Here is a 23569-nt window from a genome sequence, read left to right as displayed (position 1 = left end):
AACTGTCATGATATTTATGGGGCACTTTTTATCTCTAAATGACACTGTTACACAGCAAATAATTCCCTCTGCCATTTAACCTTTTATTCTTGAACCAACAAATGTCCAAGCCGGACTTGGATTTCTTACTATTGAGTGCTATTTTGATGCCTACTGGGAGCTGCTATCTTGCTCCCTTCCCATTGTTCTGCTGATCGGCTGCTGGGGATGAGGGGGGGAGGGGGGGTATCACTTCAACTTGCAGCGCAGCAGTAAAGTGTGACTGTTTATCAGAGCACAGGTCACATATCTGTGGCACCCTGGGAAATGAAGAATATGGCTAGCCCCATGTTTTTAAAAAAAAATGTTATTTAAATGGCAATTTGTGTTCAACATTGCACTTTGCACACTGCACTTGTGGCCATAAATACCTCCCATGTGCTCTTGGGCACAAAGACACAATTCAGTTTAAAAGCCAGGAAATTCCTATTCACATGTGCGCTTTCTAGAGACCCAAAAATGTGAATCTGCCCATTCTAATTTTTATGACACTTGTGCAATCACTCAGGGGCACATTTATTACAATTCAAGATGGCGACTTTTTTTTGTGAGATTTATCAAATGTAAATATCTAAAAGCTGACAATTTAGTGCATATTATGGGATTATTTCAACATTCAAGCAACATTGTTTTTTCTTATTTTTTCTATTGAGTTTATTAAAACGGTTGAGATTTTTGTTTGCAAACAACTTTTTTTCCCTGATTAAACACAACAACATTCACCCGTTTGAGGTTTTTCTAGTGATTGTGGAAAGAAGAATGCGATTGCGGGAAAAAAGTAGCTCGTAATTTTTGTCCCACAAATTTGGAAATTGATCAATCGGCCTCTCATCGTCTGTGGTTTATGTGTCAGAGGAGCCCCCATCAGTAAATAAACCCCATATACAATATACCTTGAGAAAGTGCACTCCAACGATACAAAATGGGTAAATATTCCTTGCTACTCATCTTTTAGTATTTTTTTAGTATGTTATAGAATGGCCTATTCTAAGCAGCGTCGGACTGAGCCGCTGGGGAAAAAACCTGGTGGGCCCCCGGCGGCCCAGACCGGAACCCCCCAGGGAACTCATGTGATCCGCCGATCTCCTTCCCCCAACGCCGCAGGTGAGTTTAATTTAGGCACGCTCGGGGGAGGGGGTCGGAGGGTGTTGGGGGCTCCTGCGGGGGAGGTGTGAAGGCGCCGGGGGCCATTGGGTGGTGCAGGAGCCCCTGAGGCAGAAGCCCCGGTGGGCCCTCCACCCCCCAGTCCGACCCTGATTCTAAGTAACTTTTCAATTGGTTTTCATTATTTATTTGTTATAGTTTTTGAACTATTTCCTGCTTTCAAATGGGGGTCACTGACCCCAGCATCCAAACCCTATTGCTCTGTGAGGCTCCAGTTTTATTGTTATTGTTACTTTTTATAATTTGTTCTTCTATTCAGCCCCTTCCCTATTCATATACCAGCCTCTCATTCAAAAATTTATAAAATCAGCTCAGCACCTTATCTGCCACGTGTTCCTGGATACTAAGAGAACACATCATAAATACGAGGGCCAGGGCTCCCTGGAATACTATGATACCACACGTGAATAGAATCACCAAAACTGTGTGGACCCCATATTAAGTACATACCAGCAATGAGCAAATTTTCGAAACACCACATTTCGCCAATTTTGGCAAAAACTTTCCGCAAACAAAAATTCACAGAAAAAAGTCACCAAGAGAAAATGTTGCGAGAGACAAAAAGGTCGCAGCCAAAAAAAAATGCCCATTGACTTTAAAGGAGACATATCCTATAAAAATTAACAATGTACCAGGGAATTATACTCCTCTAGATATAGAAGGATTGGGCTAAAAAAAGTTGTGTTTCTGACTGATTTATTGAGAAATTCCACCAAAACCCCACTAGCCCCGCCCATCTGTTCCACTTCCTGCTGGCTGAATTCTCTGGATGTGCAGGGGGGCCGGCGGCCCTCCGTAACCTGCACTGTAGGATAGGAACCAATCAGCAGCTAGGCTGACCTGATAGGGAACTGAAGCCTGTCTGTGCTTGTGTGACTGCAGGGCTGTGATTGGCTCTCCCGCTCCTACTGTGCTTCTGGCAGGGACCGTTAGGACACGCCCACCCCTCATGTGAAACCCAGACAGGGACCTGAGAGGATCTATAGGGAGCTCCAATAAAGGGGCCATTGTTACAGACAGGGTTAATGTTTAGCCCAAAGGGAAACCAGCACCGGATATTATTCATAATTGCCTACAGGGTTGGGGGTTTTACCCCATTTATCCAATATGTCTCCTTTAATGCATTTGGAGAAAGAAAAAAAGTCACGCATAAAAATTGTTGCGAGTAAAAAAATTGGCTTCAATGTGTTTCGTGAATTTGTAGCAGTTTTGCAAATTTTTGGCCAGTTTTAGGTAGGGATGAACCGAACCCAAAAGTTTGGCCGATCCCCCCGAACCCACCCCGGTGGATCTGGCGAATACAGAACCGTATCCTAATTAGCATATGCTTAGGATTGGGAAGGGTTTTTCCCCCTAACATTTAACCCTTCCAAATGCTAATTAGAGTATGCTAATTTATGCTAATACGGATTCAGTTCAGCCAGGACCGTGGATTCGACCACAACCGAACCCTGCCAATAAAGCCCGAATCCTGGCCGAATACCGAACCGAATCCTGGATTTGGTGCATCCCTAGTTTTAGGCCTCACTACAGCCCCAGATTAGGAGAGCCAGGAAAAATAGTCTAACTTCTAAAGAACACAAACACCAAACCACATTGTTTTGGTTAGAATTTGTCATTTTTTCCCCAAAAAATTTCATGCCACGTGGCAACCTCAAAATATGAAAGGTACATTACAGTTATTGTATTGTAAATGCTTGAGGGGCTCACCATTGCATCTGTTAAATGGAGGGGACCACAATATGTCATTCCAATCATATAAAAAGGGTGTGGTTACCTGGGTGTGGCCACAAAGGGGGCGTACCCAAAATGTCACCATCACAGTGCACATGGCAGATTTTCTGCTTTCAGTTTCTTAAATGTTGGGAGATATGGTATTGCATACATTAAGGGGCTGATTTACTAAGACACGAATTCGAATCCAAATTGGAAAAATTCTGATTGGAAAACGAACATTTTGCGACTTTTTCGTATTTTTGCGATTTTTTCGGCGCCTTTACGACTTTTCGGAAATTGTTGCGACTTTTTCGTTACCAATACGATTTTCGCGAAAAAACCATTACGATTCGCTCGTATCTTGTCGCGACTTTTTCGTATTGAGCGCTCGTAAGCGGCGGCGAAACTTTCAGACTTAGCATGATTTTGGAAGTCTCCCATAGGACTCAAAGGCACCCTGCAGCTCCAACCTGGCCCAAGGAAAGTCTCCCATAGGGCTCAATGGCACTCTGCAGCTCCAACCCGGCCCAAGGAAAGTCTCCCATAGGGCTCAATGGCACTCTGCAGCTCCAACCCGGCCCAAGGAAAGCCTCCCATAGGGCTCAATGGCACTCTGCAGCTCCAACCCGGCCCAAGGAAAGTCTCCCATAGGGCTCAATGGCACTCTGCAGCTCCAACCCGGCCCAAGGAAAGTCTCCCATAGGGCTCAATGGCACTCTGCAGCTCCAACCCGTCCCAAGGAAAGTCTCCCATAGGGCTCAATGGCACTCTGCAGCCCCAACCCGGCCCAAGGAAAGTCTCCCATAGGGCTCAATGGCACTCTGCAGCTCCAACCCGGCCCAAGGAAAGTCTCCCATAGGGCTCAATGGCACTCTGCAGCTCCAACCCGGCCCAAGGAAAGTCTCCCATAGGGCTCAATGGCACTCTGCAGCTCCAACCCGGCCCAAGGAAAGTCTCCCATAGGGCTCAATGGCACTCTGCAGCTCCAACCCGGCCCAAGGAAAGTCTCCCATAGGGCTCAATGGCACTCTGCAGCTCCAACCCGGCCCAAGGAAAGTCTCCCATAGGGCTCAATGGCACTCTGCAGCTCCAACCCAGCCCAAGGAAAGTCTCCCATAGGGCTCAATGGTACTCTGCAGCTCCAACCTGGCCCAAGGAAAGTCTCCCATAGGGCTCAATGGCACTCTGCAGCTCCAACCCGGCCCAAGGAAAGTCTCCCATAGGGCTCAATGGCACTCTGCAGCTCCAACCCGGCCCAAGGAAAGTCTCCCATAGGGCTCAATGGCACTCTGCAGCTCCAACCCGGCCCAAGGAAAGTCTCCCATAGGGCTCAATGGCACTCTGCAGCTCCAACCCGGCCCAAGGAAAGTCTCCCATAGGGCTCAATGGCACTCTGCAGCTCCAACCCGGCCCAAGGAAAGTCTCCCATAGGGCTCAATGGCACTCTGCAGCTCCAACCCGGCCCAAGGAAAGTCTCCCATAGGGCTCAATGGCACTCTGCAGCTCCAACCCGGCCCAAGGAAAGTCTCCCATAGGGCTCAATGGCACTCTGCAGCTCCAACCCGACCCAAGGAAAGTCTCCCATAGGGCTCAATGGCACTCTGCAGCTCCAACCCGGCCCAAGGAAAGTCTCCCATAGGGCTCAATGGCACTCTGCAGCTCCAACCCGGCCCAAGGAAAGCCTCCCATAGGGCTCAATGGCACCCTGCAGCTCCAACCCGGCCCAAGGAAAGTCTCCCATAGGGCTCAATGGCACCCTGCAGCTCCAACCCGGCCCAAGGAAAGTCTCCCATAGGGCTCAATGGCACTCTGCAGCTCCAACCTGGCCCAAGGAAAGTCTCCCATAGGGCTCAATGGCACTCTGCAGCTCCATCCCGACCCAAGGAAAGTCTCCCATAGGGCTCAATGGCACTCTGCAGCTCCAACCCGGCCCAAGGAAAGCCTCCCATAGGACTAAATGGCACTCTGCAGCTCCAACCCGGCCCAAGGAAAGCCTCCCATAGGGCTCAATGGCACTCTGCAGCTCCAACCTGGCCCAAGGAAAGTCTCCCATAGGGCTCAATGGCACTCTGCAGCTCCAACCCGGCCCAAGGAAAGTCTCCCATAGGGCTCAATGGCACTCTGCAGCTCCAACCCGGCCCAAGGAAAGCCTCCCATAGGGCTCAATGGCACTCTGCAGCTCCAACCCGGCCCAAGGAAAGTCTCCCATAGGGCTCAATGGCACTCTGCAACTCCAACCCAGCCCAAGGAAAGTCTCCCATAGGGCTCAATGGCACTCTGCAGCTCCAACCCGGCCCAAGGAAAGCCTCCCATAGGGCTCAATGGCACTCTGCAACTCCAACCCAGCCCAAGGAAAGTCTCCCATAGGGCTCAATGGCACTCTGCAGCTCCAACCCGGCCCAAGGAAAGTCTCCAATAGGGCTCAATGGCACTCTGCAGCTCCAACCCGGCCCAAGGAAAGTCTCCCATAGGGCTCAATGGCACTCTGCAGCTCCAACCCGGCCCAAGGAAAGTCTCCCATAGGGCTCAATGGCACTCTGCAACTCCAACCCGGCCCAAGGAAAGTCACCATACTAAAGCTTGAATGAATCCGAACGCTACGAAAAAATCGCAACATTTTGCGCAACTTTCAGAATGGCTACGAAAAAGGCGCTACTTTTCGTGCAAGTTTTAACGCTACGAAAAAATTGCCAGATTTTGCGCAACATTCGGAATGGCAACGAAAAAGTCGCGATAATTTTCCGAAAAATCGCCAAATACCGATCATTACGAAAAAAACGCAATCGGACGCATTCGGCCCGTTCGTGGGTAAGTAAATGTGCCCCTAAGTGTTCTGATCATGTGATAGACAAACAGATAAACCGACTGATAAATGGATCTATTGATCCCAGGAATAAGTGAAGCTCATAGCACAGAGTTCTTTTGCTTTTTCTTAGAACCAGTCCTAGTGCCATGGAAATAAAGCAAAAGTCTGAGTACAATGCCCAAACCAAAGCACCCAGAGTGAAATTGCACCGTGTTGCAGGGACAAACGTTTCTTATTTTGATGACAGTATCCCTTTAAATAACCTAGTCCCTGATCTGAGGTAAAAAAGGCGGCAAAACTTGAGTTGTCATAGTGACAAAACCCACCCACTCAGAAGTGAAAGTAAAATACACAAAAAACAGAGATGTACCAGCAGCCCAGTGTTGCCATATAGAACACAGTGAAGCCATTCCTTATTGTATACACCACACTCAGCCCATTCCTTTCTGCCCTCGCCATGCTCCCAAGCTGGCACTGCCAGTCCTAAACCACTAATCTTGGAATTATCAATAAACCCAGGCCAATATGTTTCCCTCAGTGACTATCGGAGGGTATCGCTGTGGTACATTGGGGCCTCATTGCAAATAAACACCGGTTACAGGTCCAGGGGCAGAATTTGGGCCTTTCCAAATAAACATGGCATCTTCTATATAACTCAGCCCCTGATCCTCCCCCTTTTTTTCCTGAGGTAAAATAAGGGTTGAGGTACCCTTGTAACTTGGTCCAACTTCTACTATTATGTTACTATGACACAAGTCCAGACTGGGATTGGAAGTAGGCCCTGGCATTTCAAGTCCACAAAGGCCCAATAAATAGTGACTCTTACAGCAGCCCCTATGGGACATGTTATCCAGAATGCTTGGGACCTGTGGTTTTGCAGATAAGGGGGATTTCCATAATTTGGACCTCTAAAAATAATTTAACCATGAAATAAACCCAATAGGGCTGTTCTGCCCCAATAAGGGGTAATTATATCTTAGTTGGGATCAAGTACAGGTACTGTTTTATTATTACAGAGAAAAGGGAATCATTTAACCATGAAATAAACCCAATAGGGCTGTTCTGCCCCAATAAGGGGTAATTATATCTTAGTTGGGATCAAGTACAGGTACTGTTTTATTATTACAGAGAAAAGGGAATCATTTAACCATTAAATAAACCCAATAGGGCTGTTCTGCCCCCAAGAAGGGGTAATTATATCTTAGTTGGGATCAAGTACAGGTACTGTTTTATTATTACAGAGAAAAGGGAATCATTTAACCATGAAATAAACCCAATAGGGCTGTTCTGCCCCAATAAGGGGTAATTATATCTTAGTTGGGATCAAGTACAGGTACTGTTTTATTATTACAGAGAAAAGGGAATCATTTAACCATTAAATAAACCCAATAGGACTGTTCTGCCCCCAATAAGGGGTAATTATATCTTAGTTGGGATCAAGTACAGGTACTGTTTTATTATTACAGAGAAAAGGGAATCATTTAACCATTAAATAAACCCAATAGGACTGTTCTGCCCCCAATAAAGGGTAATTATATCTTTGTTGGGATCAAGTACAGGTACTGTTTTATTATTACAGAGAAAAGGGAATCATTTAACCATGAAATAAACCCAATAGGGCTGTTCTGCCCCCAATAAGGGGGGGGTAATTATATCTTAGTTGGGATCAAGTACAGGTACTGTTTTATTATTACAGAGAAAAGGGAATCATTTAACCATTAAATAAACCCAATAGGGCTGTTCTGCCCCCAATAGGGGGTAATTATATCTTAGTTGGGATCAAGTACAGGTACTGTTTTATTATTACAGAGAAAAGGGAATCATTTAACCATTAAATAAACCCAATAGGGCTGTTGTGCCCCCAAGAAGGGGGGGTAATTATATCTTAGTTGGGATCAAGTACAGGTACTGTTTTATTATTACAGAGAAAAGGGAATCATTTAGCCATTAAATAAACCCAATAGGGCTGTTGTGCCCCCAAGAAGGGGGGGTAATTATATCTTAGTTGGGATCAAGTACAGGTACTGTTTTATTATTACAGAGAAAAGGGAATCATTTAGCCATTAAATAAACCCAATAGGGCTGTTCTGCCCCAATAAGGGGTAATTATATCTTAGTTGGGATCAAGTACAGGTACTGTTTTATTATTACAGAGAAAAGGGAATCATTTAACCATTAAATAAACCCAATAGGGCTGTTCTGCCCCCAATAAGGGGTAATTATATCTTAGTTGGGATCAAGTACAGGTACTGTTTTATTATTACAGAGAAAAGGGAATCATTTAACCATTAAATAAACCCAATAGGGCTGTTCTGCCCCCAATAAGGGGTAATTATATCTTAGTTGGGATCAAGTACAGGTACTGTTTTATTATTACAGAGAAAAGGGAATCATTTAACCATTAAATAAACCCAATAGGGCTGTTCTGCCCCAATAAGGGGTAATTATATCTTAGTTGGGATCAAGTACAGGTACTGTTTTACTATTACAGAGAAAAGTGATTTTTAAAAAAAATTATTTGCGTATATGGGAGCCTATGGGAGATGGCCTTTCTGTAATTCTGAACTTACTGGATAGCGAGTTTCCAGTTAAAGGATCCCATACATATAATATATAAATATATATCTGACAGGAGGGCCGATAGAGAAATTTAGATAATACCAGTTGCATATGCCTTAGTCACATTGGCCTGTGAGGAACCTCTTCCAATCAAATCATTCTTTTGATATTCAATTTTGTTGGCCCATGACACTTTTTAGAAGTTGCCATAGCCAGGTATGGGAGAATTTTTGCCCCAGGTCCCCTAATTTTATGCTTTTTTCCATCCCGGGGCCCATGCTGACACCACAAGATGATCCAATGCATCATGGGAAAGTGATCATGGTTTGCAACTCAGTGAGGGGGGCTGGAATTACATATTATTGCCTAACAGTGCTCTCTGCACTGGAAGAACAGAAATTGCATTTTGGCTCTTAAAATTACCAGGCGTTTTGCTGCCACTGGTAACCTGAGGGGCGCTGCCCACGGGGGCAAGTTTCTCGTCTCTTGGCAGCAGCGCCCCTAGTGGATTCCCAGCTGTTTGCTCATGACACATGGCCCCCATGTTGTAGGCATTTCCTCATAGCACTAAATAATTCATCTTGATTTATAAGATGGCTTAAACTAAGGATTTTTTTTTAATGAAGATGTGTCTCTGAGGGCCACTCTGTATTTATTCATGTTATTATAGTTATGAAAGATATCTGGACCTGGAGATGCAAACTAACAGGTCCCAAGCACTACGGGATGTTAATGGCCCTCTTCTGAGAGAAAAATAAATACTAAGGTCTTACGTTTTCTACACGGTTACCCACAGAAACCAATCAGTAAGTAGCATTTATGGCCAGCTGTTTGAAATTGCCTGACTGGTTGCCATGGGTTACTAGATGCTGGTTATAGGTAGACCTTTCATTGGAGCTGTAGATCAATGGAGGACAGGCTAGAGATATCTGATTGATACTTTAAGCGTCTATAGATTTTTTTTTTTAGTCCTAGTGCCTAATTCATGTAGCAAAAAACGCACATGATTAGTTGCAGCAACTTATACAGTAACCAATGGCAGTACAGTTGGTAGCCTGACTGACTTTTTTAAAAGTTGGCTATGTTTCCTGTGCCAGAGGGCCGCCCCACATGAGCCCAGTGAGTGAGGGCCCCCCATGAGCCCAGTGAGTGAGGGCCCCGCATGAGCCCAGTGAGTGAGGGCCCCCCATGAGCCCAGTGAGTGAGGGCCCCCCATGAGCCCAGTGAGTGAGGGCCCCGCATGAGCCCAGTGAGTGAGGGCCCCCCATGAGCCCAGTGAGTGAGGGCCCCCATGAGCCCAGTGAGTGAGGGCCCCGCATGAGCCCAGTGAGTGAGGGCCCCCCATGAGCCCAGTGAGTGAGGGCCCCCCATGAGCCCAGTGAGTGAGGGCCCCCCATGAGCCCAGTGAGTGAGGGCCCCCCATGAGCCCAGTGAGTGAGGGCCCCCCATGAGTGCAGTGAGTGAGGGCCCCCCATGAGCCCAGTGAGTGCAGTGAGTGAGGGCCCCCCATGAGCCCAGTGAGTGAGGGCCCCCCATGAGCGCAGTGAGTGAGGGCCCCCCATGAGCCCAGTGAGTGCGGGGCCCCCATGAGCGCAGTGAGTGAGGGCCCCCCATGAGCCCAGTGAGTGAGGGCCCCCCATGAGCCCAGTGAGTGCAGTGAGTGAGGGCCCCCCATGAGTGCAGTGAGTGAGGGCCCCCCATGAGCGCAGTGAGTGAGGGCCCCCCATGAGCCCAGTGAGTGAGGGCCCCCCATGAGCGCAGTGAGTGAGGGCCCCCCATGAGCCCAGTGAGTGCAGTGAGTGAGGGCCCCCCATGAGCGCAGTGAGTGAGGCCCCCCATGAGCCCAGTGAGTGAGGGGCCCCATGAGCCCAGTGAGTGCGGGCCCCCCATGAGCCCAGTGAGTGCAGTGAGTGAGGGCCCCCCATGAGCCCAGTGAGTGAGGGCCCCCCATGAGCCCAGTGAGTGCAGTCAGTGAGGGCCCCCCATGAGCCCAGTGAGTGAGGCCCCCCATGAGCCCAGTGAGTGAGGGCCCCCCATGAGCCCAGTGAGTGAGGGCCCCCCATGAGCCCAGTGAGTGCAGTGAGTGAGGGCCCCCCATGAGCCCAGTGAGTGAGGGCCCCCCATGAGTGCAGTGAGTGAGGGCCCCCCATGAGTGCAGTGAGTGAGGGCCCCCCATGAGTGCAGTGAGTGAGGGCCCCCCATGAGTGCAGTGAGTGAGGGCCCCACAGCTCGGTTCCCCACAGGCTGGCCCTGCCGCCCCAACATGCCGAGCAGCCGAGTGCGGAGTGGCGGAGCGCCGGGCGGGGGCGCAGTGCAATGGGATTGGCTGGGAAGGAGGGGGCGGGGCCCGGGGGCGGGGAAGGAAATGATGCAGCTTGTTCCTTCGGTCCGGAGCCATTAGTGGCGGAGCTGCACGGTACGTACATGTAGCGGCGGGAAGGGGCCCGGCGGGAGGCGGAGGGACCGGGGGAGCGCGGTGAGTCTGGGATGGGAGTGGCCGCCCTCCTACCGGCTCCGCTACCAGCGCAACTTTGCGCCTCTACTGTTAGCTTTCCCGCCAGCCTGCCCCCACCCCCCCGGGAACGCTAAATGGTACTGCCCGCATGGGAATGGGACTTACTGTGTGCCCCCCCCCCCCAGCGGGAATGGTACCTGCCCAGCAACTCCCCCGCCCCTCCCCCCTGCTCCTGTAGGGAACCCTCCTCTGTAAGGAACCTGCTCCTGTAGGGAACCCTCCTCTGTAGGGAACCCGCTCCTGTAGGGAACCCTCCTCTGTAAGGAACCTGCTCCTGTAGGGAACCCTCCTCTGTAAGGAACCCTCCTCTGTAGGGAACCTGCTCCTGTAGGGAACCCTCCTCTGTAAGGAACCTGCTCCTGTAGGGAACCCTCCTCTGTAGGGAACCTGCTCCTGTAGGGAACCCTCCTCTGTAAGGAACCTGCTCCTGTAGGGAACCTGCTCCTGTAGGGAACCTGCTCCTGTAGGGAACCCTCCTCTGTAGGGAACCCTCCTCTGTAGGGAACCTGCTCCTGTAGGGAACCCTCCTCTGTAAGGAACCTGCTCCTGTAGGGAACCCTCCTCTGTAAGGAACCTGCTCCTGTAGGGAACCCTCCTCTGTAAGGAACCCTCCTCTGTAAGGAACCCTCCTCTGTAGGGAACCTGCTCCTGTAGGGAACCCTCCTCTGTAAGGAACCTGCTCCTGTAGGGAACCCTCCTCTGTAAGGAACCTGCTCCTGTAGGGAACCCTCCTCTGTAAGGAACCTGCTCCTGTAGGGAACCCTCCTCTGTAAGGAACCTGCTCCTGTAGGGAACCCTCCTCTGTAGGGAACCTGCTCCTGTAGGGAACCCTCCTCTGTAAGGAACCTGCTCCTGTAGGGAACCTGCTCCTGTAGGGAACCCTCCTCTGTAGGGAACCCGCTCCTGTAGGGAACCCTCCTCTGTAAGGAACCTGCTCCTGTAGGGAACCCTCCTCTGTAAGGAACCCTCCTCTGTAGGGAACCTGCTCCTGTAGGGAACCCTCCTCTGTAAGGAACCTGCTCCTGTAGGGAACCCTCCTCTGTAGGGAACCTGCTCCTGTAGGGAACCCTCCTCTGTAAGGAACCTGCTCCTGTAGGGAACCTGCTCCTGTAGGGAACCTGCTCCTGTAGGGAACCCTCCTCTGTAGGGAACCCTCCTCTGTAGGGAACCTGCTCCTGTAGGGAACCCTCCTCTGTAAGGAACCTGCTCCTGTAGGGAACCCTCCTCTGTAAGGAACCTGCTCCTGTAGGGAACCCTCCTCTGTAAGGAACCCTCCTCTGTAGGGAACCTGCTCCTGTAGGGAACCCTCCTCTGTAAGGAACCTGCTCCTGTAGGGAACCCTCCTCTGTAAGGAACCTGCTCCTGTAGGGAACCCTCCTCTGTAAGGAACCTGCTCCTGTAGGGAACCCTCCTCTGTAAGGAACCTGCTCCTGTAGGGAACCCTCCTCTGTAGGGAACCTGCTCCTGTAGGGAACCCTCCTCTGTAAGGAACCTGCTCCTGTAGGGAACCTGCTCCTGTAGGGAACCCTCCTCTGTAGGGAACCCTCCTCTGTAGGGAACCTGCTCCTGTAGGGAACCCTCCTCTGTAAGGAACCTGCTCCTGTAGGGAACCCTCCTCTGTAAGGAACCTGCTCCTGTAGGGAACCCTCCTCTGTAAGGAACCCTCCTCTGTAGGGAACCTGCTCCTGTAGGGAACCCTCCTCTGTAAGGAACCTGCTCCTGTAGGGAACCCTCCTCTGTAAGGAACCTGCTCCTGTAGGGAACCCTCCTCTGTAAGGAACCTGCTCCTGTAGGGAACCCTCCTCTGTAGGGAACCTGCTCCTGTAGGGAACCCTCCTCTGTAAGGAACCTGCTCCTGTAGGGAACCTGCTCCTGTAGGGAACCCTCCTCTGTAGGGAACCCTCCTCTGTAGGGAACCTGCTCCTGTAGGGAACCCTCCTCTGTAAGGAACCTGCTCCTGTAGGGAACCCTCCTCTGTAGGGAACCTGCTCCTGTAGGGAACCCTCCTCTGTAGGGAACCTGCTCCTGTAGGGAACCCTCCTCTGTAGGGAACCTGCTCCTGTAGGGAACCCTCCTCTGTAAGGAACCTGCTCCTGTAGGGAACCCTCCTCTGTAGGGAACCTGCTCCTGTAGGGAACCCTCCTCTGTAAGGAACCTGCTCCTGTAGGGAACCCTCCTCTGTAGGGAACCTGCTCCTGTAGGGAACCCTCCTCTGTAGGGAACCTGCTCCTGTAGGGAACCTGCTCCTGTAGGGAACCCTCCTCTGTAGGGAACCTGCTCCTGTAGGGAACCCTCCTCTGTAGGGAACCTGCTCCTGTAGGGAACCCTCCTCTGTAAGGAACCTGCTCCTGTAGGGAACCCTCCTCTGTAGGGAACCTGCTCCTGTAGGGAACCCTCCTCTGTAAGGAACCTGCTCCTGTAGGGAACCCTCCTCTGTAGGGAACCTGCTCCTGTAGGGAACCCTCCTCTGTAAGGAACCTGCTCCTGTAGGGAACCCTCCTCTGTAGGGAACCCTCCTCTGTAGGGAACCCTCCTCTGTAGGGAACCTGCTCCTGTAGGGAACCCTCCTCTGTAAGGAACCTGCTCCTGTAGGGAACCCTCCTCTGTAAGGAACCTGCTCCTGTAGGGAACCCTCCTCTGTAAGGAACCTGCTCCTGTAGGGAACCCTCCTCTGTAGGGAACCCTCCTCTGTAGGGAACCCTCCTCTGTAGGGAACCCTCCTCTGTAGGGAACCCTCCTCTGTAAGGAACCTGCTCCTGTAGGGAACCCTTCTCTGTAGGGAACCTGCTCCTGTAGGGAACCCTCCTCTGTAAGGAACCTGCTCCTGTAGGGAACCTGCTCCTGTAGGGAACCCTCCTCTGTAAGGAACCTGCTCCTGTAGGGAACCCTCCTCTGTAAGGAACCTGCTCCTGTAGGGAACCCTCCTCTGTAGGGAACCTGCTCCTGTAGGGAACCCTCCTCTGTAGGGAACCCTCCTCTGTAGGGAACCTGCTCCTGTAGGGAACCCTCCTCTGTAGGGAACCTGCTCCTGTAGGGAACCTGCTCCTGTAGGGAACCCTCCTCTGTAGGGAACCCTCCTCTGTAGGGAACCTGCTCCTGTAGGGAACCCTCCTCTGTAGGGAACCCTCCTCTGTAGGGAACCTGCTCCTGTAAGGAACCTGCTCCTGTAGGGAACCCTCCTCTGTAGGGAACCTGCTCCTGTAGGGAACCCTCCTCTGTAAGGAACCTGCTCCTGTAGGGAACCCTCCTCTGTAGGGAACCTGCTCCTGTAGGGAACCCTCCTCTGTAAGGAACCTGCTCCTGTAGGGAACCCTCCTCTGTAAGGAACCTGCTCCTGTAGGGAACCCTCCTATGTAAGGAACCTGCTCCTGTAGGGAACTCTCCTCTGTAATGAACCTGCTCCTGTGAGGAACCCTCCTCTGTACGGAACCCTCCTCTGTACGGAACCCTCCTCTGTACGGAAACCCTCCTCTGTACGGAAACCCTCCTCTGTACGGAAACCCTCTTCTGTAAGGAACCCGCTCCTGTAGGGAACCCGCTTCTGTAGGGAACCCTCATCTGTAAGGTACTAGCTCCTGTAGGGAACCCTCTTCTGTAAGGAACCCTCTTCTGTAAGGTACTAGCTCCTGTAAGGAACCTGCTCCTTTAGGGAACCCTCTTGTGTAAGGTACTAGTTCCTATAGGGAAACTTCTTCTGTAAGGTACTAGCTCCTGTAGGGAACCCTAATCTGTAAGGTACTAGCTCCTAAAGGGAAACTGCTTCTGTAAGGTACTAAGAGTCTGCTCATCAGGGTTCTGCTGGGTGGAATGTTCGGAAGGCCGTAGAGATTTTCAGGTTTGCTTCGGTTGCCCCTGTGGCTCGCTAGGAATTATGGAAATTGCAGTTTAATAGCTGCAGGGCCACATGTTGCATTTTTCTGTGTTTAGCTGTGGAGACCTTGGTACTTTACTGGTTTAGGCAGGTACCCCATAGTACCCCGTGCAGTCTGTACTTGCTCTTTGTATTACCCCAGCTAATAGCCCTGTATCCCCGACCTGCTATCTCCTGCCTGTGTCTGAGCTGCTAAACTGCACAGGGGAGTATATAGAGTTGGGGCCCTCCTACCCTGAGTGTTACAGTAGCTGCCCCTCCCCTGTACATACAGCCTACCTTTCTCATGGGGGCGCCACTTTAATTAAAGTGTATGGGTCTGGCAGTAGCAATAGCTTTCATTCCTCATCTCTGTTTATTCTCTTAGACCGTTTGCCATGTTATAGAGCTGACGCCAGACGCCCATATGTCTGAGGTATACTCACGGAGACGGCGCACCAACACCAGACTGTCTCAGCGCTTGAAGCAGGACTCCTCCAGCATGCTGGACTCCGACACCTCCTCTGCAGAGACGCCTCCCCTTAGTAACAATGCATCAGCTTCTCCAAAGGTGGACCCCAAACTGGCGCTCAAGGAAGAACCCGTTGACCCGGCAGCTGCGCCCAACATCCTTGTTAGCGTCTGTTCCTTGCCGGCCCCTTCCACCTCGCAGTCTATGCTAATGCAGGTCAGGGAAAGCACAGCGTTGCAAGGGCCCATCCCCTTCCCCGGCCGAAAGCGCAAGGCCAACTTCTCCAACGAGGAGACGGAAACCTTAGTGAAATATGTGGTTAAACATTTCAGCGCTCTGTACGGTTCTGAGGCGCTGAGAACGGAATCAACCCGCAGGAACCAAAGGAGGAGCCAGCTGTGGAGCCAGATCCAGACAAGTGTAAACGAATTGGGCTACACCCCTCGCACCATCGACGATCTCAAACACAAATGGAGGGACCTGCGGCTCGATGTGAAAAGGAAGATCACCCATCGACGGACGTCAGGCAAGGCGTCTCCGGCTCCCACAGTCACCCCTATTATAGATACCAAGCTTACACCATTGGAGGATCTGGTGGCCTCCACCATAGGACACCATTGTTCATTGGACGGAGAGCAGGAGGGAATGTTCATGGAGCCAGGTGAGAATGGAGTCTCGCTCTGCAAATCCTATTTTTCCTTTGGGTGCAAGGTAAATTAATATAGCTGAGAGAAATGGCTTCTGGCACTGCAGGGGTTACAGAGCTTCCTCGTCAATAGATAATTTTGTTTTCAGAAACAGTCCTTTTATAGCTTCATACATAAATAATATATGTCTATTTTTCTTTCTCAGGGGTTCCCAGACAGTCCATCTTCTTAACATGCAGAGGCCCCCCCTCCGGTGTCTCCGAGCTGTGTAACGATACACTATCTAGCACAGGTAACGGCCACGGTGCCAGAACATGAGTGGCTGAGAGTGTGAGGGAGGGGTAATAGGCGTAAATTGGGGGCGTAATTGGATGGATGGGTAATAGGCGTAAATTGGGGGGCGTAATTGGATGGATGGGTAATAGGCGTAAATTGGGGACGTAATTGGATGGATGGGTAATAGGCGTAAATTGGGGACGTAATTGGACGGATGGGAAATAGGCGTAAATTGGGGGGCGTAATTGGACGGATGGGTAATAGGTGCAAATTGGGGGCGTAATTGGACAGATGGGTAATAGGCATAAATTGGGGGGCGTAATTGGACGGATGGGAAATAGGCGTAAATTGGGGGCGTAATTGGACGAATGGGTAATAGGCGTAAATTGGGGGCATAATTGGACGGATGGGTAATAGGCGTAAATTGGGGGTGTAATTGGACGAATGGGTAATAGGCGTAAATTGGGGGACGTAATTGGACGGATGGGAAATAGGTGTAAATTGGGGGGCGTAATTGGACGGATGGGTAATAGGCGTAAATTGGAGGCGTAATTGGACGGATGGGTAATAGGCGTAAATTGGGGGCGTAATTGGAGGGATGGGAAATAGGCGTGAATTGGGGGGCGTAATTGGACGGATGGGTAATAGGCGTTAATTGGGGGCATAATTGGACGAATGGGTAATAGGCGTAAATTGGGGGACGTAATTGGACGGATGGGAAATAGGCGTAAATTGGGGGGCGTAATTGGACGGATGGGTAATAGGCGTAAATTGCTGGGCGTAATTGGACGGATGGGTAATAGGCGTAAATTGGGGGACGTAATTGGACGGATGGGTAATAGGCGTAAATTGGGGGGCGTAATTGGACGGATGGGTAATAGGCGTAAATTGCTGGGCGTAATTGGACGGATGGGTAATAGGCGTAAATTGGGGGCTTAAATTGAAAAGGCATCGTTTACATGATGTTGCACTGAATATGACTTGGTGTCACTGGTTCCACTCTCTGCTCTGTGCTCGGCACCCTCTGCAAGAGAAGCTAGACTGGGTGGGCTCCTCACATCATTTCAAAGACTGTGGCCCATTTCTGTGTCCCATGGGGCTAGCCATATTCTTCATTTCCCAGGGTGCCACAGCCATGTGACCTGTGCTCTGATAAACTTCAGTCACACTTTACTGCTGCGCTGCAAGTTGGAGTGATATCCCCCCCCCTCACCCCCAGCAGCCGATCAGCAGAACAATGGGAAGGGAGCAAGATAGCAGCTCCCAGTAGGTATCAGAATAGCACTCAATAGTAAGAAATCCAAGTCCAGCTTGGGACTCCTCCAGTTACATGGGAGTAGGAGAAACAATAGGTTAGCTGAAAGCAGGTCTAATGGGTAGCGCTGGCTGAAAGCTCAGACTCAGGCACACTTTACTGCTGCGCTGCAAGTTGGAGTGATATCCCCCCCTCCCCCCAGCAGCCGATCAGCAGAACAATGGGAAGGGAGCAAGATAGCAGCTCCCAGTAGGTATCAGAATAGCACTCAATAGTAAGAAATCCAAGTCCGGCTTGGGACTCCCCCAGTTACATGGGAGTAGGAGAAACAATAGGTTAGCTGAAAGCAGTTCTAATGTGTAGCGCTGGCTGAAAGCTCAGACTCAGGCACACTGCACTGAGATGGCGCCTACACACCAATATTACAGCTACAAATACATTTGTTGGGTCAAGAATAAAAGGTTAAATGGCAGAGGGAATTATTTGCTGTGTAACAGTGTCATTTGGGCATATTATTTCCTAGGTGAGATAATAGAGAGATGCCTCATACACAGGGCCATGATTTCCTCTCACTCTGTCCCTTCTTGTTACAGCGAGCCCCAGGCCTCCTGCAGAGATCTCCCTAGTGGCCCCGCTGGTCAGTGCCTCCCCTGCCCATGTCTCCTTCATTCCTGTGACAGAAAATGGAGACTTGAATGAACTGGATGCCACCCAGAGAGTTACCATCAAGCCCTTCACAGAAGCGTGGACGACCGTTAGTGAGATCTGCACCCTGGTCACAAATCCGACACCTCTAGCTCCCCAAACCGACCTGGTCCTGAAGAACCAGAAACCAGCGACCCAAAAGCCCGAGATGCTCAAGATCAAACAAGAGCAAATGCCGCTGCAAAATGACTTGGATTCGGTTCGCTGCGACTCCCAGGGATCTATTGGCTCATCCCCCGAGGGTTCTATTGGCCCTGTGACTGGGCACAACGAATGGACTTCAAGTGTCAACGGAGACAACGAGGTGTCGGCAGTCACGGTGGAATCGGACACACTCCAGCTGAAAATAGAGGACGATGGGGACAGTCAGATGGAAGAAGACACTGGCTCCCAGGGAAACCAAGAGGTTTGGGAAAGGCAGTCGGTGTCCCCCCAGCACAGTGACAATGCACAGGACTCCATCCCGCCATCCTCCTCCTCTCAGGAGGGGGAACCCTCATCCGGGGGCGACATTGTCACGAACGGGGACGACTGCTGCCTGGAGGATGATGGCAAGGAGGTGCTGCAGAGCAGAATGCATCGACTGCTGGAACTGGAGGAGCACTGGGACCGGCTCTACCAGCGGGAATTGGGGATGTGGGAGGAGGAGAGAATCCGGCAGCAGCAGCAGCGGGACCAGGACCAGAAACTGCAGCTGCAACTCATGGGCATCCTCAGCGACATTCGGGATGAACTGCGCCTCATTAGGGAGGACCGAGCAGCTGCCCGAGAAGCCCTCCTTAACTCCCAAGCAAATGGCTCTGCTGTCCTATCCGCTGCTCCCACGGAGCAGCCGCCCCCCGCCCCAAGCACCGTATCCAGTGCTCCGGAGCAGCCCACCCCAAGCACCCCCAGTAAGAACCCCAAGAAACCCAGCACTACTGATGCTTCCCCAGCCCTGGCCAGTCCGCAGCCTCGGCGCAGAGGGCGCCCCCGTCTGGTTAGGCCAAACGCAGACCAAGCCAGCAAGAGCTGAACCCCGTACTATGAATTAGCCGGAATTAATTAGGGGTGCTCAGTTCTAGGAGCAACCAACCTGGTGCGCTGGCAGGACTCTCTCGCCCCACCCCGGGGCAAGGTAGGTCGTTGGCAAGCCATAGAGACAGCTGAAAGCTTTATATGGAAAGAAGGATAAATAGGGGTTATTTGCTTCTACATAGATTTCTCCTTTTATTGCCGTTATGAAATGTGACTGCTGGAAATGGATGCTAGACATCGTCATATGAATTTCATACCCGCTATTTGTTGCTCCGCCCCCCAATACTTTTTACTCATTTACCCTGACATAACTGCAGTGCAGCAGGGAGGCTCCATGAAATGCCCCTGCCCCCCAGCTGCTCCCTTTCTATACACTGGAGAGACGAGCCCCCCCAACTTTGCTTTCTGTCCTGTAACCTCATCTGTTTTACTGCTCAGCCGACAAAGGACACAGCGAAGGGGGCACCGATCAGGCCGAATATATATATATATTTTATAGTTTCTTTTTGCACATTGTTCCCTTAGAAGGAGCGGCCAGTAGAATGGATCTGCCCCGGGATGCTCATGTAGGGGTAAGTGATATAGGGCTGAAGGGAGGGCGTTACTGATGAATTATTTTGCATTATGCCGACCAACGCCTCTCTGCCGACCCTGTTCTGGACCTTTTAAATCTTTCCATGCAATAAAAGATTTGGTTGTTTTTTTTTATGACTTGTTCTGTAAATTAACTTTGCCTTGAATTGTTCTGGCTAACCAGTCATCTGTTTACTTAAAAAACAGATTTGTTCTGCTTGATTGATTCCCCCTGTTCTATTCCCTGCTAATGACTGGTATCTACAGTATAATGCAATATAAAGGGTAAGTTAACCTGTGTTTAAACCTGAGTACTTCAGTAACTCAGTTGTAGGTAAGTGAATCCAATCTCCCCCCAGTACTTACCCAGGTACAGAGCTCTGATTCTCTGTACTTCCTGCTCCTGGGCTGCTCTCTTTCCCATGGTCAGGCAGGAACCCCCCCTGGGTAAGTGAATCCAATCTCCCCCCAGTACTTACCCAGGTACAGAGCTTTGATTCTCTGTACTTCCTGCTCCTGGGCTGCTCTCTTTCCCATGGTCAGGCAGGAACCTCCCCCTGGGTAAGTGAATCCAATCTCCCCCCAGTACTTACCCAGGTACAGAGCTCTGATTCTCTGTACTTCCTGCTCCTGGGCTGCTCTCTTTCCCATGGTCAGGCAGGAACCCCCCCTGGGTAAGTGAATCCAATCTCCCCCCAGTACTTACCCAGGTACAGAGCTTTGATTCTCTGTACTTCCTGCTCCTGGGCTGCTCTCTTTCCCATGGTCAGACAGGAACCTCCCCCTGGGTAAGTGAATCCAATCTCCCCCAGTACTTACCCAGGTACAGAGCTCTGATTCTCTGTACTTCCTGCTCCTGGGCTGCTCTCTTTCCCATGGTCAGACAGGAACCTCCCCCTGGGTAAGTGAATCCAATCTCCCCCCAGTACTTACCCAGGTACAGAGCTCTGATTCTCTGTACTTCCTGCTCTTGGGCTGCTCTCTTTCCCATGGTCAGGCAGGAACCTCCCCCTGGGTAAGTGAATCCAATCTCCCCCCAGTACTTACCCAGGTACAGAGCTCTGATTCTCTGTACTTCCTGCTCCTGGGCTGCTCTCTTTCCCATGGTCAGGCAGGAACCTCCCCCTGGGTAAGTGAATCCAATCTCCCCCCAGTACTTACCCAGGTACAGAGCTCTGATTCTCTGTACTTCCTGCTCCTGGGCTGCTCTCTTTCCCATGGTCAGGCAGGAACCTCCCCCTGGGTAAGTGAATCCAATCTCCCCCCAGTACTTACCCAGGTACAGAGCTTTGATTCTCTGTACTTCCTGCTCCTGGGCTGCTCTCTTTCCCATGGTCAGACAGGAACCTCCCCCTGGGTAAGTGAATCCAATCTCCCCCAGTACTTACCCAGGTACAGAGCTCTGATTCTCTGTACTTCCTGCTCCTGGGCTGCTCTCTTTCCCATGGTCAGGCAGGAACCTCCCCCTGGGTAAGTGAATCCAATCTCCCCCCAGTACTTACCCAGGTACAGAGCTCTGATTCTCTGTACTTCCTGCTCCTGGGCTGCTCTCTTTCCCATGGTCAGGCAGGAACCTCCCCCTGGGTAAGTGAATCCAATCTCCCCCCAGTACTTACCCAGGTACAGAGCTCTGATTCTCTGTACTTCCTGCTCCTGGGCTGCTCTCCTCCCCCATGATCAGGCAGAGGGGAGGGATCTGATAATTGTATGACTGCTCTAAATTGTTCCCTCCTTGTCAGCCTATGGGAGAGAGAGCAGCGCATCAGGAGTGGGTCAGTGATTCACTGATAGAATCCCAAATAAAATCCCCTGTATAAAAAAAAAGAGCTTTGAAGCCATTTGATTGGTGCGTAACGACTAGAATTTGTACTAAAGTCCATAGAAATCGGCTTGAGAAGAGATTTGCATATTGGCCCCGCCCCTTCAGCTCCCTACTGGTAATTACATATTCATTCAGGGTTATCCAATCACAACCCGTTATGGCTCCTTGCAGCTCTCACTATCTTATCAAGCAGGGTCAGTCGTTACTCGTGCAAATGGCACCAAGGAGTTTAAAGGGAATATAAACCCAAAGAATGAGAGAAACTTTATTATTTGTGAAGGTAACTGCTGTCGGAATATGTCTGCCCCCCCTTCCTGTTTCCTCTCCTGCTCTCCCTGACAATAAAGTGTATGAATGGAATAAGTAGTGCGCCCCCTCTGGTCGAGACTCCAGTTCCCATAATGCAATGCATGTTGTGAAATCTTAGAAGGAGGGCAACGGAAGCGTGCACGGCATTGTGGGAGGTGAAGGCTGAAGGAGGGGCTTATTCTTGCTACATTTGCACTGTAGTTTGGCAGACAGGGAAGGGAATAAAGGAGGCCAGACCTGGGCAGAGTTCAGCTGCCCATTTCCCATGATGCCTTGCACGCCAGTTTGTAGCTGGCTTCTCCGCAGCCAGTGTAGCAATTGCAAAAGGTCTGACCAACTGCAGGCAATACAGTTGCTATGGAGGGGAGGCAGGGTCTGTGTCCAGTAATGCTATTGGCCGGGGGTGGTTCAGCCATGAGAGCCAATAGTCACCCTTTGCACTAGCCCCATAGTGCGTTCTACGTGCCGGCAGTCTCATAGCCAGCGCTGATTGGCTGCACTTCCCCTAGGTTCTCTCTTATCTGCATTACAGATCAGCAGTAGGCGTGTCCTGTCATTACCCAGAAGCACAGTAGGGTGTGGGAGCCAATCACAGCTCTACCTCTGGGCATACTGCAGGTCTGCTGCTGATTGGTCCCCCTAATGATGAGGTAAGTGACAGGCAGTGCTGAAGGCGATGCCCCTGGTCTGTACAGGGAGTAGGATATTCCCCCCGCCGACTCCATCTTACCAGCACCCCGATGTTCATTGTCCCAACAGTTTCTATGGGTGAAGACACACAGAGCTACTAGTAGCAGCTACTTGTCACAGCTACTAAAGTAGACTTTTAGTAGCTGTTAATAGGTAGCTGTGTTTCTCCAGCCTAATAAGGAGCGATGCTGCCCCCTAGTGGTTGCAATAGGAACAATGTATCTTGCAAACGTACAATATGCCTATTCTCATTCACCCAGCCAATGAGACACACTATCTGGCAGCATTAAGTCTGACACAACTGGACTTTTCTGGGGTTTTTCTTGAAATACGTTTCACCCCTCATGCGAGTGGCTTCTTCAAGCAATGTGTGATATGCGGATACATTGAGCAACAGGAGCCTCTAATTACTGACTGACTGGGAGAGTTGAACGGCTAAGTAGAAACACTTCTCTCAGATTTGGGGGTGTATGGGGGGGGGGGGGTCTCGGCTAAAGACAGGATCATGTGCATTAATAAGCAGGAAGATATTAGATACTATACACACACACACACACACACACAAAGAATGTAGGAGGCGCTCTAGTCCAACTGCTTGTGCTGAGCATGATGGGAAGTGTAGTTTATCAATGGGCTGATTTCATTGGGTTAGACATTTCTCAAGGCAGGTTGCTCAATTCCCTGTCTCTGCTCTCCTCCTCCCTGACTGTCTCTGCTCTCCCCCTCCCTGACTGTCTCTGCTCTCCCCCTCCCTGACTGTCTCTGCTCTCCCCCTCCCTGACTGTCTCTGCTCTCCCCCTCCCTGACTGGCTCTGCTCTCCCCCTCCCTGACTGTCTCTGCTCTCCCCCTCCCTGACTGTCTCTGCTCTCCCCCTCCCTGACTCTCTGCTCTCCCCCTCCCTGACTGGCTCTGCTCTCCCCCTCCCTGACTGTCTCTGCTCTCCCCCTCCCTGACTGTCTCTGCTCTCCCCCTCCCTGACTGTCTCTGCTCTCCCCCTCCCTGACTGTCTCTGCTCTCCTCCTCCCTGACTGTCTCTGCTCTCCCCCTCCCTGACTGTCTCTGCTCTCCCTCTCCCTGACTGTCTCTGCTCTCCCCCTCCCTGACTGTCTCTGCTCTCCCCCTCCCTGACTGTCTCTGCTCTCCCCCTCCCTGT

At 51.0% G+C, this 23569-nt stretch overlaps 1 protein-coding gene across 4 annotated transcripts; it reads left to right on the top strand.

Moving 5' to 3' along the window:
- The first annotated feature begins 10670 nt into the window (after positions 1-10670).
- On the top strand, positions 10671-19729 carry tsnare1l (t-SNARE domain containing 1 like). 4 transcript variants are annotated; one of them, XM_012954128.3, is made up of 4 exons: positions 10671-10760; positions 15038-15782; positions 15974-16060; positions 17893-19729. In XM_012954128.3, exons 2-4 carry the CDS (start codon positions 15077-15079, stop codon positions 19017-19019), a joined length of 1920 nt encoding a protein of 639 aa, XP_012809582.2. In that variant the 5' UTR covers positions 10671-10760; positions 15038-15076; the 3' UTR covers positions 19020-19729.
- Positions 19730-23569: the final 3840 nt, after the last annotated feature.

Source organism: Xenopus tropicalis, chromosome 6, assembly GCF_000004195.4.
Source record: "Xenopus tropicalis strain Nigerian chromosome 6, UCB_Xtro_10.0, whole genome shotgun sequence".
In the NCBI taxonomy this organism is placed as follows: Eukaryota; Metazoa; Chordata; class Amphibia; order Anura; family Pipidae; genus Xenopus; species Xenopus tropicalis.
Note: the sequence above shows the minus strand (reverse complement) of the source record. Positions and strands in the feature narration are given on the sequence as shown.

Bases quoted from the DNA above. Each gene is read 5' to 3' on its own strand.
- tsnare1l (XM_012954127.3), top strand. The intron at 15,783-15,973 runs GTGAGAATGGAG...TTTCTTTCTCAG, and splicing joins GGGAATGTTCATGGAGCCAG to GGGTTCCCAGACAGTCCATC. The intron at 16,061-17,892 runs GTAACGGCCACG...TTCTTGTTACAG, and splicing joins CGATACACTATCTAGCACAG to CGAGCCCCAGGCCTCCTGCA.